This window comes from Podarcis filfolensis (genome assembly GCF_964270895.1).
Source record: "Podarcis filfolensis genome assembly, chromosome: 2".
NCBI classification, from domain to species: domain Eukaryota; kingdom Metazoa; phylum Chordata; class Lepidosauria; order Squamata; family Lacertidae; genus Podarcis; species Podarcis filfolensis.
The window spans coordinates 44,928,828-44,953,181 of record NC_139605.1 but is presented as its reverse complement, the minus strand read 5'-3'; the positions used below and the strand labels follow the sequence as shown (position 1 = coordinate 44,953,181).

Below are 24,354 nucleotides of genomic sequence, written 5' to 3'. Positions count from 1 at the left end.
AAAAGCATACATTATATCTGCTCTATGTAACCTCCAATATTTCAGAAAGGTACTTGAAGGGGTTAGAGAGTTATGCTGAATGAAAAAAATATAGCTTTGGGCCTGTTTTCTCCTCAGTTGTTACCCAAATCACAGAAACAAAGTGCAAAGCTGATTTGATAGAAGGAGGTCTGTGGGCATGCGGTGGAGGTAGAAGAATATGAATATCCAGCATTTTCCAAACACTAGAACTAGCAAAGAGCAAGAACAAGGTGATATATACTGCAACACCCCACCCCTAAAGTATCTTGACTACAGAGCCAAGGAATCTTAGGTAAAATCCTTCTCTTAGCTTAGAACCTAGACCTGTCACTCAAAAAAAGAGCTTACCCTCTTCCCTCTCATCACCTTGGCATTTTCTTCAAATGTTTCAATTTTTGCAGTTTTTTAAAATTTCCAGATCACACTGAATAGCTAGTGAGCTCGATTCAATTTGGGGTGATTTGGAGCAATTTGCTTTGGCTAAAAATTCATGCATCCCTCGCCTCCTGTGCTCCATTCTACAACATTTTTGTGGTATCCCCTGCAGCATGGTGACCCCTGCAGCTGCACCAGTTGTGCCACTCTACAACAGATGCCCTAAAAGCGTAACTCTGATTGACAGATGGAAAGTTCCACCCACAACCCAAATGCGGTCTGTGGATGGTTGCCCACTTTTTGATCTAGCCTGCCAGATGCAGGTGTGAGCTTAGTGTCCAAAAGGACCCTTCCCTAAATATTCAGGCACTCATTTAGACCTCCATTTTAGCCAGAGGCAGTTTTGAAGAATAATTCCTGTTGCTGCATCTTTCCTGTAACTGTCAGCACTAGTTCACTTGCTGAGAGGTAATTTCACAGCATGAAGATTAGGCATGACCACATCAACATATGCAAATATAATCTTCTTCAGTTTATATCCTTATTTCCTGTTTTTCTTGTTTAAATAGAAGGCCCACCACAGCACAGAATTTTGGCATCTTTGCCACATCACCACAATCTCAAAATGGCTATATGAACCTGACTTTTAAATATATTTTAACCAAATGTGACATTTGGATCAAGGAATGGTATGCAACTCAGTTTACTCAGAATAGACCCATTGTAATTAATGGAGCTCTCTTAGTCATTTTCATTAATTTCAGTGGGTCTACTTTTGAGTGAAATTTTGTTGAATACTACCCAAGTGGAGTATCATTTGTATCCTAAAAGAAACAAGAGAGGTTGCCAGCCAAAGTAGAATTTGAATGTGGCTGATTTGGCAAAATAAAATAATTGCATGGGTTTTCATACGAATTAAATCTTATACCATAAGAAAAAAAAATTTCCACTCAAAAATGGATCAAGCCTTTTCCTCAAAATAATTATAGTTTATTTATTTTTGCATAATGTTTGAATTTCCAACTATAAATAAAAAAGGTTTAGAAAGAAGTTACAAAATTGAATTTAATGGATAAGAATAGTACAGAGTTTCTCACATGTGACATCAATTCCCAGCTTTTCTTCCCCTTCCTTAGTTGAAGTAAGATCTTGATGTTGACCCTATATCCAAGCTTGGACACGCGTCACTTGTGGGTGTCCTCTTCCTCAGAATCTAAAATAAAAATAAAAATATCAAAATCATGTATGATTAGAATTAGAGGCCCAAACACATTAAACATCATATTATATGCATAACCTTGCACTATGGATATTTCAGGTGCCTTACAGAAACAGCAAGCCAAACTCATGACAATCGCAGACACTAGTGCCATGCTTAAAGCTCAATGGTTTACCTTTTATTTTATTTTTCATCTAATCCAACAAAACAGAGGCACCCTTGCCAAACCATTCAGTTTGGGCACAACAGTCATTATACAATCTGAGCTGCATTTTCTATCCATATGGAACCCAAAAGATGGATAGATGAAAAAGACGGAAAGCAGCCACAATTAATGTATATGACGCAATGTACAAAGAGAAAAACAGATTATTATTTTTTAAAATGAAAACAATAAAATAAAGAGAAGCCATGCACGAGCTGCTCCATGGGCCAGAAAATCCTACATAAAAAGCCATAGAATTCTTAAGAAGCACCACAATGTCCGAATAGCTCCATCTTCCTTAATAAGGCACATAGAAGCAATGGGCTTAGCAGTGCTGATGTTTCGACCAGGCCAGTTCCTCCCTGGACAAAGCTCATCCTTTTATGGGAAGTGTTAAGCAAGACCACCAACATAAATGGTGAGATTGGGGGTGGGAAGGATCTCATTTCATTGGCCCCTGTTGTAGAAGGAAATAATTAAGAAATCAAGGATCAGGAAAGCCATTTTTAATACGTGGTGGTGGAGATGGGGAACTCTTCTCCTTCATATGCTGCTGGATTCCAGCTCCCGTCTGCACCCCAGTCAGTGTAGTCAATGGTCAGGGATGATGGGGGTTATTGTACAATAAATTTGGAGGGCTGTTGCACCTTCCATGCCTGCCTTTCTATAAGATAAGGAATATCCTTAGCGCTATACTTAACCCCAGCCCAATACCAGTAACACAATATTATATTCTTATTTAAGTGTGTTTGTGTGTCGGAGGAGAAGACATAGCAGAGGTACCTAGGGCTCCTGTTTGAGGTAGTCATATGTGAGCTTGACAAACACACTCAGCTGCTGCTCAGCCTCCAAACAACTTTAAATACAATAATGAGACTAATAAGATCTCTTAAATCCTGTTTCTGTTTGTTTAGCTTCTTATTATTTGATTATTTTGCTATATCACTGTGTATATTGTGGGGTGTGTTTTTTTAATTGTAACCCACTTCAAACATACAATAGCCTAGAAATACAGGTGACAGAAATCACACAAATAACCACAATCACAAAGTGTCGGCATAGGAAGAGAGGGTGTGTGCCTTGAGACAAATGATGTCTCAGGCGAATCCTGTAACTCTTCACCCAGCCACTCACAGCAGCAATGGCTTTTCTGTTGAGAGGTGGAGATGTGGAAATTACATCTTCCCAGTGAAGAAATACTGCATTTTGGAGTGTTGGAGAAATGCAATATCTCCAACACTCCAAAAGGAGTAACAATTGCAAATTGATTGTGGTGTGTGTGTGTGTGTGTGTGTGTGTGTGTGTAAACTAACAATATTGTCTGGAAACACCCAATGTGTGAAGGCCCAAGCATGATGTTTAATCAACATGGATAATAATTGAGGCAATCTAAAACTTTTTCGTGCGATTGTATCAACTAACCTTTCTCATGACTGAACACAGCAGGGAATATAGGGCCCAGAGCCCATTGGACATTAATTGCTGTTGTCAAAATCCACTGACATCATGCAGTCCCAGTCAAAGCATGGATTAGTACATAAGAAAACTACACAGTTTCCCACTGTCAGATCATGCTTGAATAAGTTACAGGCACAGATTAGAAATTATTAGGGTGCAATGGTATGCACACTTAATTGGGAAGTCCTGTTGACTGCACTGCAACTGATGTTTGAGTAGACATGTATAGGATTGCACTGTTAGTTAACTAAAGCAAAGAGAAATACATTTTCTCAGTTTACATTGTTGAAGCATGCATTTTCTATAATCAAACTGGCAAGCATGTATACACTAGTCACTATGTATTTTAGCAGACAGGGAATTGCCTTCTACACTGGAGGAATTTCAAGGCTTATCTTCCAAAGGGGAACTGAAACTATTGGTGTCATGTACTTACATGACCATCATGTTTCCTAAAATGTGACTGGTGCTCCTAAGCATGATGTTTGTGACAACTGCATTCTTTCTTGTGGTCATGGCAAATGTTCATCTTGGGGGTGGGAAAAACAAACTGGCAACCACCCATACAAAAGGGCTGCCACAAGTAGAATAGCACTGTAGGGCTGAGCAATATATCAATATGTCATCCAAAACCAGTTTGAAGTTCATATCAGTTTCGTGGTTTTTGACCTGGCAATATATCATGAATCATGATGTGTATCCTATGCAAAAATCACAATGTGGGAAAAACCATGAAGCCAGCCAATGACTCTACATAGCTGCATCCTTATTTCAGACATTGTGATATATCAGTGTACTGCGATGTTTAAAGGTAAAGGGACCCCTGACCATTAGGTCCAGTTGTGGCCGACTTTGGGGTTGCAGCGCTCATCTCACTTTATTGGCCGAGGGAGCCGGTGTACAGCTTCTGGGTCATGTGGCCAGCATGACTAAGCTGCTTCTGGCGAACCAGAGCAGCGCACAGAAACGCCATTTACCTTCCCGCCGGTAAGGTAAATGTGCTTTCGAACTGCTAGGTTGGCAGGAGCAGGGACCGAGCAAAGGGAGCTCACCCCGTCGCGGGGATTCAAACCGCTGATCTTCTGATCAGCAAGTCCTAGGCTCTGTGGTTTAACCCACAGCGCCACCCGCATCCCTTGCTGCGATGTTTAGCTGGTGATATATCATGAAGTTGAAACCCATATATCACCCAGCCCTACAGTTCGCCTCTACATAGTTCTGACATCGTGATCAGTATATCACAATGTTTACCTGGTGATATTTTGCATTGTTGAAAACCAGATATCGCCAAGCCCTGGTGCACAAGCACTGGGTTGCAGCCTTCTAAACTGACCACTCCAGTCCTCAAACCTGCTTTCTCAACATCTCTAGATGGTGCTGAGTATTACATGGCTTTTCAAGCAGCAAGCCTCACCATAAACTCTTCTGAATTCTAGCCAATCTCCTCTTTCTTACATAACATTCATAGGCAGCACTCACACCTGTTCCCTGTTGTGAGATGGATTGTCACCAGCTACAAGTATAGCTCACACATCTCATCCGGTGAAGAGAGAGGATGATACAAGGTTCCCTATTCAGACATTAACAGCTAATATTCAAGTCCCTTTTACTTTCGCAGTTTCCCACACCTTCAATTCTACTTGGAAACATTATTATTTTTCTCTTAACTATAAAGTGGAGCATTGTTAAGACATTCTAGGCACATGCAGGACAGAAAAAACCCCTGCCTAGTTACTTGCAGTACAGATATAACAAATAGTTGTAAGTTAAAAAATGAACATGCCCAGCATTTTTAAAAAGCAACATTTAAAAACATCACATTCTTTTGGCGTAGACAACACATGGCATACAGGCCAGTTAAAATTTCCAAAGTATTTTTGTGTCATGTAGGTAATTTTCATAATAGACATAATCACAGCTTTTCTTCTGAAAACATTTCTTTTTTACCCCTAATTGATGCAATGACAAATGTAGTGGCACAAAATGTTCCAAGAAATCAAATTTTTCTTTGTTCAGTTGTGCATTCTAAGCCAATGCGTTATGAATTTTCCAGCCATCAGCTCATGTGTTTACCATATTCAAGTTCAGCATATCCAGTATGTCATTTTTGTATCCATCAGGCTGGTGTAATAGCACGGGGCAAATTGTTAAATTCTACGCAGCAATGCTAACTTTATTGCATATAATTCAAAAGCTTGCACCTCTGCACCCACAAACACAGAGGAGAGAGAGAGAGAGATCCGGTGCTTTCATTGTTGTCACTACAAGACAAAGGGCAGACAATCAGTACTTTAAATAAATTAAATAAACGAGGGTTGAATAGAACGCCTGTGAATACCAGATGCTGAAAACATAACTGGAAACACTGTTGTCTTCATTCCCTGCTTGTGAACTTTCTGGAGTCGTCAGTGGAAATAAGATGTTAAACTAGATGAACCTTTGGACTCATCCAGTAGGGCTCTTCCTGTTTTCTTATAAATACATGCATGGTTCATATCCTGCAAATCCTTAGTATTCAAGTGGCCTCAGCATAATGTATGACTTTCCCTATATGCGGCCACATTTTAAAAGGTCCACGAAATGTGCTGTGACGTTTGTGTACTTTCAGTAGAAACCTGAATGCTCAAGTGTTACTCTTCCAGGTTTCAGTTACAGATAGGTAGCCGTGTTGGTCTGCCAGATACTGAAGAAGTGTGCATGCACACGAAAGCTCATACCAAGAACTAACTTAGTTGGTCTTTAAGGTGCTACTGGAAGGAAAAAAATTTCTTTCTTCCAGGTTTGTTTTGAAAGTAAGATTTAATAGTGGCCATTTCAGATTTCACAATCTAGTGCTGCACCAAGAAGCCTGTGCTCTTTCTATACAGTCAGTTCTTCTGCAACTTCATGATCTCTAACGATCCAGGAACAAAATACCAGCTGCATCCAGTAGTTAAACTGAGATGTGTCACAAAACTGAGATGTGTCACAAAACTTTCACACTGCGTTGTATCTTGAGTCACAAGTGACTCAAGTTTACCTAATGGAAAACATTCCTTTATCTATTAGTTTTTGCCATTAAAGACCTAATTCCTGATGATTCCTTGAGAAGAACTGTAAGCTGGATAGCTGATAAGATGCTATATATTTATATTTGTCTCATAAACGAGAAAGACATAATTTGGATCTGCTTATTCTGCTAGTGTGATCTAACAGCACAGTTACCCAAATTCTTGTGAACTGTTTTTGGACTAACTTAAGACTATTGGGCCTCCATGAACCTATCACCTGTAATCATTTGGTTGGCAAAATATACATACAGTACTCAGCATCATTTTTAGAACATGAAACTGGATGGACTGAAATTGGTAATCTTTTAGGCCCTGAAGCTAAAACACCATCAACAAAACACATACAGGGCAGATATCCTTCCATTCCCATCTTCATCACCCTTTACCCAAAAGGCTGTTGAAGATGGCCCTCATTACCTGTGGACAGAGGAACTTGTTACTTTTCAGCTTCCTCTAGATATGGCTGGTTGTGTTTTGTGTAGGGTAGGGGTTTTTTTTAATACCTCTGCCAGTCTGGCTTTTTCTGGGCCTACAGTTCTGCACTCTTGCTTGCCACTTGGATCTACCATTGTTAACTAATAGATTGATACCATTATTATTATTATTATTATTATTATTATTATTATTATTATATGACCCATTACAGATTTTTTTGTACCTTCTGTTGCCATTGTTTTTGGAGATAGTTGAGACAAGCACTGGTAGCAGCATCTTTGGGTGTTTTGGTTCAGTGCAACAACAGTTCAGAAAGCAACTTTTTGAAATCCCCTCAGAGCATTCCCCATGAGATCCCAGCCAGTTACTTCTCCATTTCAATTTGCATAGAGGCAGTGGGACAACATCATGAGAAAGATGAGAATGAAATATTATGCTGGCTGCAGGGCCTAATCTGTCCAACTGACTGCTTATTTGGTATTTGGTGATGGAGGGGGAATGGATACCAGTAACTTGATTGCAGTAGAATTCAGCATGAGACAAAAAACTAAAGAAGTAATAGCTGACAAATCTTCTGCTCTGGAAGGGCAGAGGAACATTCATCACTGATGCTCTGGAATTGTGTCAGTGCTGTAGTGATCTTCTTCAAGTAATAAAGCAGCGATCCCTTATTTTAGATTCAGACATGAAGTTCATTACCACCATCAGTTCAAGACTGGAATTACTAATATATGCTATCTGAAGCTATCATTTATGAGTGTTCAGACACAGCTTCTTTTGCTTAGAACACATCAATGCACTTCTACTGACTCCCTTTAGGATTGAATTCAAACTCTTGATTTTTATTTAAGTACACAGCTGAAATGTACTGTATAAGAATGCTGTGGCCCATATACCCTGTCTCTTGCTGAGCTCCATGCCATATTCATTCATCCATCTACGTGAAAGGGCAAATCATAACATAATTTTTTAAAAAAACAAATTGTGGGCTGGGGAAGCAAATACATTTAGAATTCTAAGATACAATTCAAGGGCTGTCTTCCAGATCTCTGGTGGTTCAGGCTATACAGAACTACACATCCCGTAAGCCACCTCTCCCATCAGCAAAATGTAACAGGATTCAGGTTACATTAGTATGGGCAGAAGTCCTTCTCACTTTAAATGAGAATGAGCTCAATTTCTTAACATCAAGCAAGACTCACTGGGCTCAAAAGTACCAGCTGCAGAAGGCAGAATTAGGACTTTGAGCATGAATGGCATCCTCATTCATAGTAACTGAGTCTATTTTACTCAGTGATCATGAGCCCAGTCAAGGCTGCTCCTTTGCTATTAAATAGATACAAGAAGCAACACTACCAAGAAATTTAGATAAGATGCTGAATTGTAGTCAGTGTCTGAACCTACAGCGATTTATCCAGTCCGATGTACTTTTATTGTGTTGGAATTTTTGTGTCATGAATCTTGCCACCACTGTTACCATTTAACCATTCCTTTCCCAAGTTGACAGTTTATTCCACCCCAAACATATACAATAGATATACTCAAAGTTCTGTAACTAGAACTATCAAGCAAGCCGATTGCTGTTTATTTATTTAGATTTCCTCCCCATCCTTTACCATAAGATTCATGGGTGTGAAATGGATCAACAGAATGGTGCACTAAATTTTTCGACTAAAAATAACAACAACAAAAGTCCAATTCATTGAGGACAATGTGGCAAAAAACATGACATCTGCCAAGGGCACCCATTGAAGGATTTACTTGGTGGAGACAGCAAGGGGGAAACAGAGAAGTATTTTTAGTGCTCCCAGTTAAGGATACCTGGTCACAGATGATTCCTTAAGTCAGTGTCTGAAGCTGCAGGGAATGGAATTAAAGAGCGGTGCTATCTTGTGATATTTTTAGAATTTTAGCAACACACTGGGTTTTCCACAAATTTTTCAAGCACAAAAATCTTTTATTTTGTCTTCTCTTGAATATATACAATCTCTTGGGAGTGAGGAGTTAGTGCCACTGACTTGTCAGCTTACAAGGGGCACGGCTATACAACAGGCAATACCAACAAACCGAAGGTTTCAGTGCAAGCCAAGGGGGTAGGAATAGTGAGAACAAGATTTTCCATATTTTGCTCATAAAGCATACAGACATGAATCTAAAATAAAGTCTCAAACAAATGAAATGTACATGTTACAGAGAGCAGAAATCTCTTACTACAGCATGTATTTTGCCCAGGCAGATGACTCTGCACCATGTTCTACAAAATTCAATTCTAACCGAATTGATGGAATAATATAAACTAAATGGAACCAACAAAACGTTTCAGACAGTTCTTAATGCTCAAAGTACAATAGAACTATACAATTCACAGATCGGCAGCGCAAAACAGCTCCGACTCTTCAGCAGGTAGTTCAAAAATGTCATTCCCATAAAGAGAGAATGTGAGTGCAGTGTGCCTTCAACTTTTCTGTTGCAATGCTTTTTATTTTAAAATGTGTGCCATTATGCTTGTCCTTTTTTTTAAATTTCAAGTAAATAGAGACTTATCAATCTGCAAATCAATCTTAGTAGTTACCTTGTGCCTTTGTACTGAGAGGTGAAGGTGCAAAGTCTATGTACAGTTAAGTGAACCCAATGAAAGAAAGCTCAAGCCAAAAAAAGAAAGAGGTGCCCATTCTATCTACAGTGCAAACGGAGTGAAAAATGACAAAATAAATTCAAATGTGGTCAAACACCAACACTACTAAATAAGTAGGGTGGATAATAATAAAGAAAGCTTCACATTTAATTCCACTTCAGTGAAAATACTGTAAGCACTTCAAATATGGTTCTGAACTACGACTGCTGTTGGAATAAAGGCAATGGCATGCAAGTAAAGTTCTGTACTTACATACTTTTTTTAAATAGTAACTTTGGGATGGGCTCTCCTATAACCAATATTTGGATTAGTTTATTTCACAAATGAAACATGCATGGATTGAATTTAAATTACATAATTTGTTCAGAATATTTTTTGTTTTTTGCTTTTGCGGCTAAATGAGAAAGAGAGGGAGGGAAGGAGAGAAAAGGGGGAGGGAGAGAAAAGCATCTTAAACTGCTTGCCAAATTTGCTATTTCATATTAAAACAGAAGTTTTCACTTGCAACAGCTTTTCCAGAAAGATTGCATAACAAAGTGAATTGCACTGCCCAAAGCTATTACCTGCACACATATATACAACTTAAGTTCAAGCTCTTGTAAATGCTCCTATTGCAAAAGAAAGCTACTCATGTTATTACTCTTCATTAAAATGAAAAGTCTTCCGTCAGTAACTCACTCTGTAAACATTTAAGCCACCCTTTTTCTTTTTTAAACTCACCCTTTAACCACCAGTTAAAATAAAAGCATTTACAGGAGAAAAATGGAACAAAACTGGGCAAGAGTTTCAAATGTAAACCTTCAACATTTTTTCCAATATATTTATATTTATATATATTTTTGCAAATAAAAAAAAATCAACCTCACACAAGCAGATTGTAAATAAAATACACTTTTCAATTATTCTTATTATTTACATCTTTCCAGCGAGAACTGAAAAGCTTGAATTCAAGGCACTAATACTCCTGCAGGATTAATACAGTTGTCTTAACCATCAATTCAAGTACATTAACGCTGAAGTTTGCGGTTTCAAACACCAGAGCACAAAATAAAGTGATCTTCGGCAAGGAAGGAGAAGCAAATATTGCCATAACCACAAACGAATCGGTGTGAAAACATTTCACAGTGATTGCTTGATTCAGTGTATGGATGGTGTGCACGCTAGCAGGCCTGAACCGAATGCCGGCAGGTCAACACACCCCGTGCATAGGCTCAAACGCGCCGCCCTGGCGATGTGGGAAAGCACCGTCAGCTATCGAAAGGCGGCCGAGCTAGGTTATTCTCATGTTAGAGCCTGGCGGGCTGACCACAGGTTGCTGCAGCGGCACTGGAAACAGCTGCAAGCTGTTTTTGCCCAGAGGTGGGAATGGCGCAACGCTCTGGCCTCCTACAATCCCAGGCGGTGTGGCAGGGCCCAACCACTGCACTCCAAAAACGGATGTAGGAAAAACTCCTCCATATTGACAAAGAGGCATCACATAAGGTTTTACTGTGCCAGAAAGGGTAGTACCTGGCATAGGCACTGGCAGGGATGGTGAAACTCCAGGAGTTAATGCAGCTGGCACTGGGCAAGAGACTGGAACAATTGTCTTTTCCCCCACTCCTGTTCTGACTGAATTAACCTACAAAAACAAACATAAAAAGCAACAGCTATTACGCTTGTACCCTCCTAGCTGAGCAGTGAGACATCATCGCTTTATGGCAGTTTAGCATTTCAAACTCAACAGTTGCATCACACTCGGCTACTCTGTTCTGAGGGGACGTCCTGGTTCTGCGCCCTCCAGTGGAGGAGATTGTAGATTGTGAATGGGGTAATAAACGCAGAAACTCGGCCAGTTGCTTTAACACACACACACACCCTCTAGGTTTTCATAGACATAATGACTTCAGGGGGAATCCTCTGAACTGTCTGCATTCCACATGAAATTTAGGCAATGTGGCGGCCTGCAAAATACCTGCATTATTTCTCCGTCAGTATACAAGAGCTGATAATCAATCATTGCTTTCCTTAAAACAATAACAACCCACTCACCCACCAAAGTCCCACACCTATCTCCTTTCAACACAGTGTTGAAAGAGAACAGTGTCGCTGTATTGGCTGTTAGCAGTATATAGCCAAATCTGAAAAAAAACCCACCCAAAACTGTTGTCCACAATATATTCATGTGTAGGTAGAGAAAATATATGTACTAGTTAGCTCCCTTCCCTGCTTTCAGCCACCCCATAACATCTTTTCACTGGCTCTCCAGAGAATTCTTTGAACACACACACAGAGCTCTTGGGACTATATAGCTCAGCTCCACAGCTCTGAAAATATCTAGACAATGCAGAACTGGATGAGAGAAAGGGCTTTCTTTTCTAAACACTGAGAACAGCTGACTTCCTGAGAATTATGAGCTTAAATATAGTCCAAATGCCACAAAAGCAATTATTGTACAAGAGATCTGTCTGGTTCCCCCATGGATTTGGTTAGCAGGTTTTAATTTCACATATAATTTACAACTTCTGGCAGTGATTTCATTAAGTCAGCACCTACTCCTGAATGATGGTTCTTTCAGGCAATCCCTTTGTCTATAATATCAGGGTCAAATTGGTAATTATACCCAGGAGATGGAGTGAGAATTTTTAAGGCAGAAAATGTGCATGAACTGAAGTGAAAACTTGTTAATAGGAAGAAAGCATTTTGAGGGAGTTTTGCTTGCAATATCTCGACTGAAAAAGACAATAGTACCATCCTAGGCATATCTACTGAACAGGGTTCCTACTCCTTACCCAAAACTAAGCTCCATTGAACTCAGTGGGACTAACTTCTGAGTAGAAATGTGTAGGATTGCACATCAGCTATCCATTTTGGCTCCAAGAATGACAACTTCAAAATATTTATTTCCTTTAAATGATACAAGGGAGATGAGAGGCTTTCCTAACAATCTTAAGAGACTCTATTCACCGGTAGCCCATTTAGCCAAGAATTAGTTCTTCATGGAATGAGCAGTTGTACGTGGGCAACAGATTTGCAGAATGTTGATAGCTTCTCTTAGCAGCAATTGGCAGGAGTATTACAAAGTACAAGAGGTATGTGCCATGAAAGGGAGCACTCTATCATAGAACCTTTAAAAAGAAAAAGAAAAAAATCAGGTACTATTTTTTACTTTGCTCAGGCCATCTGTGGTTAGATAACATTGTTTTGCAGGATGAATTTGGTCAAACTTCCCTATTTAGGCATTTTTGAAGTACAGTTCTAGCTTTCATGCCCTACAGTGGCTAATATAATTGTCTTGATAAGCTCATTGTCTTGAAAGCTGGAAGACTAATTAAATACTACTGAAAAGGAAATAATATTGTGCTTTTTTTCTCCTAATAGCTCCAGCTTCCATCATTTCTCAAAATTGCCTATCCTATCTATCCTAGAGGTTTCCAGATAGTCTGCTGGCCCTGAGTCCTAAATACAACCTAAATGCATACCTATACAGTGGTACCTCGGGTTAAGTACTTAATTCGTTCCGGAGGTCCGTACTTAACCTGAAACTGTTCTTAACCTGAAGCACCACTTTAGTTAATGGGGCCTCCTGCTGCCGCCGCGCCGCCAGAGCACGATTTCTGTTCTCATCCTGAAGCAAAGTTCTTAACCTGAAGCACTATTTCTGGGTTAGCAGAGTCTGTAACCTGAAGCGTATGTAACCTGAAGCGTATGTAACCTGAGGTACCACTGGTATTTGAAAACTAATTTCAAATAAATTACTAATTTGTATGTAAAAATATTTACAGTTGTGCAACTTTTAAATTCATTGATTCCTAGTGGGGTGGTTTTTTTTATAACCACCTACCACAAACCTTCATTCATTTATTTGTACTACTTACAGGCTACCTTATAATGGAAGTTCACATGCATTCCTGAACAACTATATATATAGAGAGAGAGAGAGAGAGAGAGAGAGAGTTATAGTCTAATATGTGGGGAATGTATTGGCCTAGTTAGGTGGTCTGAGGCAAAGCCTTGTTTGAGGGCCTAAAAAAAGAGGAACGAGGAAGACAGCAGAGGCCTGAGGCTTGACTAAAGGGGAGCAGGTGATGCAGCAGAAAAAGACAAGGAAGTGAGAGGATGGGGATGGGACAAGGAAGAAGAGGCAGGGTACCTAACAGGAGGAAAGGCAAAATTAGAAAGATGGAGGAAAGCCAGCTAGGAATACGAAAGAGAAGCTGGGGCTGGCACTTGCCAGCTGCTCAGCTATGGCTCATCTTTATCACCATGTTTCCATAAAGGCTTGCTGCATTTGGGTGGGCAACTTACTGGCAGTTTTATAAACAACAATAATGTGCTCAGACCTTCAACTTTTTTGAAAGCCAGAAAATCCAAATGGCACTGTGTATACTCATGAGGTTTCTGCTAAGGCCAGTCCCTGGGTGGATGCAGCTTATTTAGGATTCTCTTCTCTCAATACATTTTGCTCATCTGTCACTTTGCTGTTCAGTCAACCAGCTTGAATACATCCTTTTGGAGATCTTTGGATGAGCCAAACTACACATTACGTTGGTTGCATGTTTGCCTTTTGCATTGATATTTTATTTGCAAATAGCCAGCCCAGTATGCACCTCAACCCTCCCGGCACATATACACACAGCTCCCTCACCAATAGAAGCAGTGGAAACTATTTTACTACCATATAACGCAAAGCCTTTTCAAACCAATTTTCATTATATGCTCCCAAATTGAACCCACAGCATCCATACTAATTTATATAAGAGAGCCATACCCTCATATTTTTGCATACCGTTTGGGCATCTGTGGATTCTTCTGATATTTGGCATATATTAATCTGGCAGTTACAATAATCAACACCTTTCTGTTTAGATAGTAACTCTTTCAGCACTGTGAGAGCTTTTTAATATTGTGACCACTTTCTCCCCTCAAAACAAACAATAGTTGTGGTGGGTGGCCTGGAACAGGTCAAGGCCACAGCAAGCGAGAAAGGGTTAAAGTTCTCCTAACCTGCAAGGCCAGTTCACAATCTTGATCAAGTCCACCAGGCTGGCTATTGAATGAAAAATCTTGCACACAAATGACAAAACATGTGACTAATGTGATGTGCTAATTGGTCCATAGGCTGAATGGGATTTTTAGTGTTAGTTGTTATAATTTTTAACAATTTGCTCTTCAAATTTCAGTTTTACATTTGCTTTGTCAGTTTTACTGTTTTGCTTTCTTCATTCGCTTCCCCTCCAACATCCAATAATGTTGACCACCTTTTGTGCTTCCCCTCCCTGCCTTTTGTAATTAAAGGTATGCATTTTATTTGAGCTCTTTTAATTTCTTTTAATAAGCTCCAAAATTCCCAAAGGAAAATGATGCTTGTAATTGAACATTTTAGCTTTCTATCAACATCTTGCCATATTCTCATAATGAAACAGTGTGTAAGTTCATTTTGGGCCTTTGTCAAACATACTCCATGGCAACCACAGCCATGATTTTGCTTTCCAGAGAGAATAAGAAAATTGTTTCTCCCTATTAAGGTCTCCATATTTTTTTTAATGCTAATATGAATCACACTCAAGTCTTTCCTTGTTTGCACATTCGTCTTTTCTTTCTTCATGTTTCTTTCAAAAACCACTTTCCCCTTCTTACAAGTTAGTAGAGTTCTGTATAAGTCAAGGCTGCAATCCTATGAACACTCACTTGTAAATTTCCATTAAAATCACAGCGACTTACTTCTGGAATTGTGCTGCATGTCTGCTCAAATCTTGTTGAAATCAGTGGAGCATAAGCACACTGATCTTCCTGTGGATTATGTCCAATATCGCCTTAGATTAAATTACCATTGTCCAAATCCAGCAAGAAAACTCTGCCTATGCTAACCATTCCTTTTAGCTTGAATTCCCAGTTCTTCTCCATTTCAATCATGACTCTACCACTAAGACAACTTCCTAGCATGTTTGCAATGTGGATTTAGATGTGTACCTGCATGCACACTTCTGTCCACAATACCCATGGGCCCTATAGAGTTGACTGGATGTGTCTTTCATTACAAATGAAGATGTACAGCCACACCAGGGACCATCAGTTGTGATATGTGAACAGGGATCAAGCCTTGTTTTAACAGAACTAAACCTCAGCAGCTCTACATGACCTCTTTATCTGGACTCCTTCTAGTATTTTTGACAGGTTGCTATATTCTCTTTCCTATATTAGGGAAGATGATGATGAATTGCAAATGCTACTCAAACTTATCCAAGGCAAGGCAATAGATACGAAACACTGAGGACTTTACCCCCTCCTATTTTTAATTCTCCATTCTTCACCCACACAAGAATTCTTGCTTCCTTGCCAGCTAGCATCAAGCTCAAACAGATGTAAAATTCTGCTGTTTCCAGTTTGTTTAACATATCACCTACCAGCCACTGAAATAAGAACTGCACTCTTAAGGTTCCTTCAGCATTTTCTTCCCGTCTCACAGCTTCCCCCCCTACCCCATCTTCATCCCTTTGGAGTCCTGGTCTGACACATTTATTATCACGCAAAAGAAAACACATATTGTATTGTACAACCTCCTGTTAAGATAATTTCTTCCAGTTCAAGGAATTCTATATGCAGTACAGCTCAAGATGCTATTTTTAGCCCGTAGCTCTCGCATCCACTGAAGTTGTTGAACACGGGTTACAGTAGCATTAATGAAAAGCTCGTATATGATGGGCTGCCACCAATACATACTACTTATCTCCCTTACTGTTTGAAAATTATATTCCATGCACATTTCATGATGTTTTTAAAAAACTAACAGCTAGCATGGCCACCCTTGCCTATCAGTGGCTTTGAAAACAAATGAACAAATCTGTGCTGGCCATTCATGCTTCATTGCCAAATTTATTTGATGTACTTTATTGTAGGAGTTCTTACTGCAACAGAAGTAAAGAGAAGTAAGTTCCTTTTTATCCAAGAAAGAAAAAGTAGTGATGTGGATTGCACTGTCTATCGTGCTTTTGATAAGCAAATAAAACAGGACAAGCAAATTCTTATAAGCTTTTATGCAACTGATCCAAGAAGAACCACCATCTCCCTCCCCCCCCAAAAAAAATATACAAAGTTTTGTCTTAGAGAAAGGATGATGCTGAAAAGCAACAGTACCATTGGTTGAATAAAAAATATCACAGGGTGAGTACTCTGTATAGCAGGGCAAAGAGAGGGACAAATAGGAAATTTGTACTTAAACAGTATGCATGCAACTCTCATTATCTGTAGAGACTTGCCCATAGAACCATCACGTACGAATGTATATAGTAAGAATGTACAAAATATGGCAGAAGAAGTTACGTATTCTTCTTCCAATGCAGTGCTTCTCAGCCCTTTCCTTCTCTTAGGACTGGATACAAAAGTATGAACACATTATTTGCAGAAGCTTAGCACCAGCTTTATCAAAGCCCTGACTGCCGCAGCTGAGCAAACCTGGTATGTTTGCTCCACTGCAACTGCTGTTCCCAACTGGACAGACAATTAGGGAAGTGCAAGCCTACTTTCTGCATTTATTTGTATCACTGGAAAGGGGAGAGGAAAAAATATAGAGAGGTTGCTGGGCAAGGAGGCTTCACTGCTTCAAGACCGCTTTATATTTCCATCGTGCTTCTTGCCTTGATTAACCCTGTAGCATGTCTTGGTGCTCTAGTGCTGCAACACAAGTATAATTACATCACATGCTATTTCCTCAAGTAATGGAAGCTGTGCAAGTGTTTGAGAAAATATGTGCCAACATGCAATCAAATGGATCTCAGTTACCAAAGGTATATAGGAAGCGTGTTCTTGTAGACAGACACCACAGCTTGTAACCATTTGCAGCTAACAAGGCCAAAAGCTCTCTTAAGAAACAAGACCTGAGATTGTGAGAACTTTCCACCTTGCTAAGACAGCCTCCTTATACCAAGTTCCTTTATTTTTGCTATTCTCCCTTAACAATATGATCTGTTAATTTTTAAAACAAATTTAAAGTGTCATTTTCATAGGAAAGCTGCTACCGCTAAAATGAAGCATTTAATTTTTTAAAAAACTCTACTAGAGAATGCCAGCTCAAACATTAATGATGTTGTTATTTTTAAAAAAGATGGTATTTTCCATCAATATTGAATAACTGTTAAGAGCACATAGCTCTTCCTCTTACTCATTCCCTTCTCGCTTCTTGGTTTTCTCGTGTTACCTTTCTGGCCGGGTTCACATATCACGCTAAGCCAAACCATGCACGGGTGCACTGTCTTACCACAGAGTAGCTCACAGCTGCTTTGCTCCTGCTGCTGTGCTGCACTACTTGAAGTCAAAGCTTGGCTTCACATGTCATTCAAAACCAAATTCATGTTCGAGCTCTCTTCCTGAAAAAGCTAGGTGCTCTACCCACTTAAGCTGTTGGGTACACAGAACAACAACTGCTCGCGCAGCAAAACTTCCTCTCCCTCTCCTTTTCCTGTGTGCCACCGGCAGTCCTCCAACCCCAAATCTGCTCTAAGGGTTCCACCAACCCTCTGCTTGTACAGCTTCACCTGGTGCCTTGGCCCGTATGACACACTAAGCTGAACTTGGCTCAGCTTAGTGTGGCAGCAAAAGGGATCAGGGAGGAGAAAATCGGCTGTGGCCTCCTCTCCGGGAAAATGATGTGTGAGCCAGGCTTCTGAGTTTTGACTCTGGCATAAATCTGACACTGAGACACACACACACACACACACACACACACACACACACACGTTCTTTGATTTCCATCTGCTGGATTTAGGTATGTATTTGTATTTCCCATCACTATGTTTTACGGTTACAGATTTCCAGCTCTAAACAGCAGCAATTTGTCAGGGAAGGCCAAGAAATGTATGTAACCTACGCATGCCACCTGCAGTTTTGTAAATTGCATTTGCCAGATACTGTACTGCCTCTGTCCCATAAGGGTTGTATTCCTTTGTGAATAGAAAAACTCCTTTCATCGATTCATTCTCTGTGTCACCCCTCCTTTCCCAGTCTGTAGCCCCCTGGTAACTTCCATGTCATTCTGTCAGTCCCTGCAACCCTCTGGAATAATTTTTGGTGGGTGCAGGGAGCCACAGAGGGGAGAAATGTATTTGCAAAAAATAATCTCCCTTTCTCTTCTATCAGTGGAAGCATCTGCTTGATCAAAAGCCCTTTCACAAACAGAAGGGCACACTGGATTCAACACACAGCATATTAAGTTCCTGGACTGTATGCATCTCCTCTAATGATATGTGCTCTAGTTCAGCGGTTCCAATGTGTTATTTGGGACTTGGAGTGTGCACAAACAGTCACACACACACACACACACACACAGAGAGAGAGAGAGAGAGAGAGAGAGAGAGAGAGAGAGAGATGTCTGTGAAGAGGGCTTGCCCCAGTCTCTTCAAATAGAGTGGATTCACCAAATTTACCTAAAAAAAGTGAATTGGGACATTCCTTGATTGCAGTATCTGTGTGTGTGTACACTATAGGGGAGTGGAGCACTGGTGTTATGATTTAGTACTAGGCTTTTTAACAACAACATGCAGTTAGAAACGTGGTGGTTGGGAATAATCAGTTGTAGCGTTGGAATGGGTGGCAGTGATGAAAGTGGCGTGGTGAGGAGATGACAATGTGTCCATCTTTCACTTTAAACCACATTCGCATCATTAAATTAGGGTTCTACGAAGTATTATCAATGAACTGTAAAAAAGAACACTAAAGCTACAATCCTATGCCCAATTACCTGGGAGTAAGTCCCATTGAACTCATCGGGTTTCATGTCTGAGCAGACATACCTAGGATTTTGCTGTGAGACTGCTTTCAATGGGACTTAACTTCTGAATAGACCTCCATAAGACCGCAGTACCAGTTGCCGTCCTCCCCTTTAAAAGGCAAAAGTACTGGCACAGTCTCTCGCAGAAGAACAGCCTACAAACTGCTACCAGCAAGCTATTCCAGCAAACCAACAACTGGAAGATTAATGACACAGTTGGAAAAGGAATTAAATAAAAAAAAAACTTCAGCAACCATTGTTTAAATTTGTTTTAAGACAAAGCAACATTTGATTACCAGTAAATGTATTGCTGTGTATCAACTATTCTCCATTCGTATTCTTCATTTTGTCACAATTCTCCATTTGTAAAAAGTTATATACTGAACCAAACAGTGTCAAGATGAAGTCCAAGTAGATAAAAATTCTTAAGCTATTTTTAATAGTTAATGAAGTGAAATGGATATTTATATGGAATATGCTCCTTAAGCTTAGGTCCTCCAAACACCAGCTCTGCAATCTCTTTCAGACACAAAGTAAAAGGTAACGCTCTTCAAGGAGCGCCACTTACTCCACACGTCTCATTCTGTGTCTGCATGGGGTTAGCCTTTGGCTCCATGTCTTGCCGCTTTTGGTTCTGCTTAAGTTGATTTAAGGATGGTTTCGCCTGCACAGCTCCCACGGTTTTGCTTGTCCATTGATCCACCAGTTTGTGGAGATCATCTGTGAAAGTTCCTTTCTTGTTGTTGCTGTTGTTGGCTTGTACTTGTACTTGCAGCGTTGTTTGTGGAAGAGGGTCCGGATATGCTACAAGGCTGTTTGTCGAGGATCCTAAGATGCCACAGAAAGATAAGAATCAGCTGCACGCATCAGCAAAGCCGTACGACTTCCCACTTTTGCTTTTGTTTACATCATCGCACAACATTTCTACAACCACACAACTATCTGGTTTTCACCCAGCTGCTTCTCCTGAAGAACTTTTTTTGCTTCAAAAATGGTTTAAGAAATGATATGCATTTCACCAGTTAGGTGCAGCTTTCGAAATGGCACTGTAAACAAATTTTTCATCCAAAAAAATTTAAATATTGGTGATTATGTCTTTATGCAAATCCACTGGAATTGACAGAGGAGAGGAGAATAGAAAAGGAAATATGGATAACCTAAAGATGACACAGATATCAGGGATATATTACTCATGCTCTGCACAATCATAATTGGCTCCACTTTAATAACCAACACCATGATTGGTTTGGGATTTACAGATTTCCTGTCCAGGACCCCAATTACCCTCCTAAAAAAGCTGATAAGAAGGATTCAAGTTTTCTTTATTTCCAGTCTAGGCTGGTGAAATCCCATCCTTCATGTACATAATTCTGAGTCTGCAGAAACCCTAAATGACTCAAGGAAAGAGTATATCTGCTGCCATCCAAACCTTCTTGCTTCCACAAAACTACCATGTTTCTCTTTCCATTTCTCTTTCCAAGTTTACAAAGCAGTTTAAATATTTTACATGACAAACCTTTAAAGATAAATGTGCTATACCTATAGGCACCAGCAGTGGTAATAAATTACACATAGTAACAGTCAGATGTCATGTTACTGATTCATCAAACCATGATTTGGAAGATTAGAAACATGGTGTCTACATATACCCAGTATATAGTAATGTAATGTAGCTTGGCTGTGGAAACAATTATATCACTTACATCCTGAAACTCGGATACCTAATGTTGAACTAATTTATTCACAGCAAGATGATAAAACCAATATCTAACATAAAGTGAAACAGTCTCTAATATTCTTTGGTAGGTGAATCTAAAATGAATGCTTTTTCAATTTTTTGAAAAATATTTGAATTCTAATTCCTAAAAATACCAATTTGAAGCAAAAAAGTTCAAAGCTGTATTGAAATGACATTATTTATGATGAGCCAATGTGCTATAATCTTATTTCTGCTGCCATGGAGACTGTGATGTGTGCTATAAGTAAATCTATTAGTGATTTGTTCGAATGAACACTCGCACCTTCCTTTAAAAATAATTGTGCTCCAAACTTTTGTGAATTCTTAGGTTCTTTTGAAAAAACGAACCCATGAAAAGGTAAGTTCTTTTTTCAAGGATTGACTCTCAGCAACTATTCAGTACTTCAAGCATCTCAATAGGTGTGAGGAAGTGTTAGGTTGCATTAGCCAACCAGCAGCAAAACAGCATTGTAAAGAAGCAGTGTTAATTGACGTATTAGATGAGCACACTACCCAGCTTTGTCTCATATACACACATGTACATACTGAGATTAAGATCATCTTGCAGCATGCAGGCATCCCAAAGCATCACCAGCATGCAAAGCTACCAAAAGGATACCTGCCCTTAATTCAGATGCAGCCTAACTTAATACGATCATGAATGCAACGCCTGTTGTTTAAATAAACGACTAGATTACATTTAAATAAAGCAGCTCATGCTCAGAAAGAAATAACAAAAACCCAAAAAACAAAAGAGAGAGGGATAGTTACTACTACTGTGATCTTTGCCTAGACATAGTCGTTTCAGGGTGGACCCTACAAGGTAAAATGATACAAGACATACAGAGTTAGGCAAGACTAAAAAGGGGGGAAAGAAAAGGTCTGATGGAAAATCTTCTGCATTTTTAAACAACAAAAAAGTAACCATTATGCAAGAAGGAACAGACAGAAAGTCAGCAGTTCAGGTGTGAAAAGAAGAAATAACTGGGCAGCTCAAAACCTACAGAAATTTGATGCTATCTGAACAAATGCTATGCAGTTTTTATTTGGACCTGCATAAATCTGAAGGTGAATTTTAAAAAGCACATTTTTAAAAAATGGTTGGTGCCTGTTTTAATTGTGCTTCAAAACTATATTAATCTGATGAATCAATGAATAATAAATATTAAGAAAAAGGCAAAACTAAGCTGGCTATATATTGTTTTTACAAGACCACAAAGTTCTGCAGAGCTGATGACCATCCAATTCAAATTATGTGTCCAAATACAAAATACTGAGCCCTCTAATCTCTATAATATGTTCAAAATGCATCTGGATTCTAATAGATCTATTGAGGGTATTCCAATTCATCAGTTTCAAAAGCTTGGTGAGATGCTATGATACATTCAGTGATGTACTGCTCATTTTCCAAATGTTAAGTATAGTTACTTCTAAGGGAGAACTCTGACAAGAGCATCATTTGCTATCTATTTAATTACTAGATTCCTTAAACTATTTTTTTTTTAAAAAAAACCTCAATATTAAGCAGATAGACCAAAGCCATGTTGTTGTTTGAGTCATTCTGCTGCTGGACTGCATTGAACTAAGCCATGGTCTGGCTTGGTGGGTTGTTCCAACCAGGGCTCAAGGTTTCACTTTCCCAGACAAATCATGAGCTACAACTCTAGGACAAACCTTGGTTACAGTTCATGGTTTGCCTGGAGAGAACTAAACCACCAGCCCAGGTTTGGATGACATGCTAAACAAAAGCATGCCTTGCCGAACAGTCCTACCTGCTTTACCTGCAGCCTCATGCTACTGTAAACCAGGGAGAGGCCCTTACTGCACATTTCTCTTAGCCATATGAAACATTTAATTAGCATTTTGCTGAATGTCATTAAGTATTCCAAGCAGACTCCACATGCTACTGTACACAAGTCAGAAATTGTGTTTTGTGCCTGAAAAAATAAAACCAGGCTAGATTACTCCACATCTGTTGATATCGCATGTAAAATGGGACAAGAAATGCCCTGGGTATGAAAGCCAACAATAGCATTTTTACTTCAGGAATGATGACCAATATTGAATTTAAGTGTAATAAGTAAAGAATAGAACTTCCACACCAGATGTATCCCTCACACCTCCACATCCCATCCCTGTAAAGAAGAGGGACTTTCAGTTATGATGTGAGAGAGATATTTTGTCCAAATAAACATGGCAGAGCTGGACCAGCTATGACTTTCTTGAGTTGGGGAACACTTTTCTCTTTAGGAAGTAACATTAGCTGCTTGATTCGGCTAGAACTCTTTCAAACAGCACCAACAGGATGATATCTTTAATCAAACAAACTGAAAGTATTTTTTTTCATTCATATTAACTGTTATGGCATCCCTTTCTTTGGGAATGTTCCCATTTTCCCTCAGTGACTGTATGCAAAGTTATGTTATTTCCAGGACAAGAGGAAACAAAATTCACATCAACTGCATGATAAGAATTCTTCTTGCCATGCATCAGCTTAACTGAATTACAATGTAAATAGAAAGGTACATTAGATACACATTTTAAAAAATGTCTGTCATCTTTTAAAAGAAATAAATAAAATTCTATCGCTATGCAAACTGCCATCAGAATTAGGTATTTTTCTAGACACAATTTCAAGGTACCACTTTAGTCCCACTAAAAGGCAGTATATGGAGTTTCTGTCATGCCCTTCAGATATGTATATAATCAAGGAGGAGAGTACAAGTCAACCTTTTTGATGATTGCTGAAGTATCAACCAATATATCATCCCAGCAAAATGCAAGGAAAGAGTTTGCACTACAGAAAAGCAACACTTCAGCCCACGGTAGGGAGGGGAATCTGGAAAGTACTCTGTACTTCTGAGAACTTTCTTTTTATGGAGATTAAAATTCAGATAGGGGAAAAAATTATTTTTTTGCTCCAGATGCACGTAAGGCTTTTTTTTTTAAAAAAAACTGAAATGTGGCCACACTAGTCTTGCTCAAAGGAAAGAAGCATGAGGAGAATGGAAAAGTTGTCACCGGACAAGGGGCTAAAATGCTATGAAACTTCAGAAGACTTAGCCCACCATGCCCAAGTGTTTCTCCACAATGGGAGGGACAAGACAGTTACTTTTTATTTTAATGGAAGTTGAAGTTCATTATCTGATATGATGCTTGCTCGACGGTGTTTATGCACGTGCAGACGGAGGTGAGGACCAGCTAAAATGAGAAACATTTGGGTCTAGACTATGAAGTCAACTGCTTTTACGCAGTGGCGTTTTAATGCTTTTGTTTTGTTTCGGTTTTAACTTCTGTTAACTGCTCTGGGAACTGATGAGGTATAAAGCTCTAAAATAAATAAATAAAACAGAAATAGAAATCAGGCAACCGATTCATTGTGTTGGACAACTGAAAGGTGTCAGATATTGTGGTGGTCACATTATCCTCTTGTGTGTCCTGGGCATCAAAATCGAGGTTGTTTTTTGCTACAC

At 39.4% G+C, this 24,354-nt stretch overlaps 1 protein-coding gene and 2 long non-coding RNA genes across 34 annotated transcripts in view; 2 read left to right on the top strand and 1 right to left on the bottom strand.

The window, feature by feature from the left end:
* Window positions 1-1,364: 1,364 nt before the first annotated feature.
* The window catches only part of WNK2 (WNK lysine deficient protein kinase 2), a 108,422-nt gene continuing 85,432 nt past the window's right edge, over window positions 1,365-24,354 (bottom strand). For 10 of the 32 annotated variants that reach the window (XM_083602828.1, XM_083602853.1, XM_083602851.1 and 7 more), the window contains 3 exons: window positions 21,653-21,697; window positions 19,712-19,971; window positions 8,700-11,019 (listed from right to left, as the gene is read on the bottom strand). In XM_083602828.1, coding sequence (XP_083458954.1) covers window positions 10,669-11,019; window positions 19,712-19,971; window positions 21,653-21,697 — 656 coding nt within the window. In that variant the 3' untranslated portion in view covers window positions 8,700-10,668. Of the gene's footprint in view, window positions 1,610-8,699; window positions 11,020-19,399; window positions 19,972-21,652; window positions 21,698-24,354 lie in introns of those variants that run through there. The other 22 variants (XM_083602838.1, XM_083602836.1, XM_083602840.1 and 19 more) reach the window with 10 other exon arrangements.
* On the top strand, window positions 4,417-7,730 carry LOC310757675. The gene is made up of 2 exons (XR_014545397.1): window positions 4,417-5,920; window positions 6,058-7,730. It is a non-coding gene; the product is annotated as an uncharacterized lncRNA (long non-coding RNA).
* LOC310757667 lies at window positions 13,113-17,417 on the top strand. The gene is made up of 2 exons (XR_014545382.1): window positions 13,113-16,915; window positions 16,951-17,417. It is a non-coding gene; the product is annotated as an uncharacterized lncRNA (long non-coding RNA).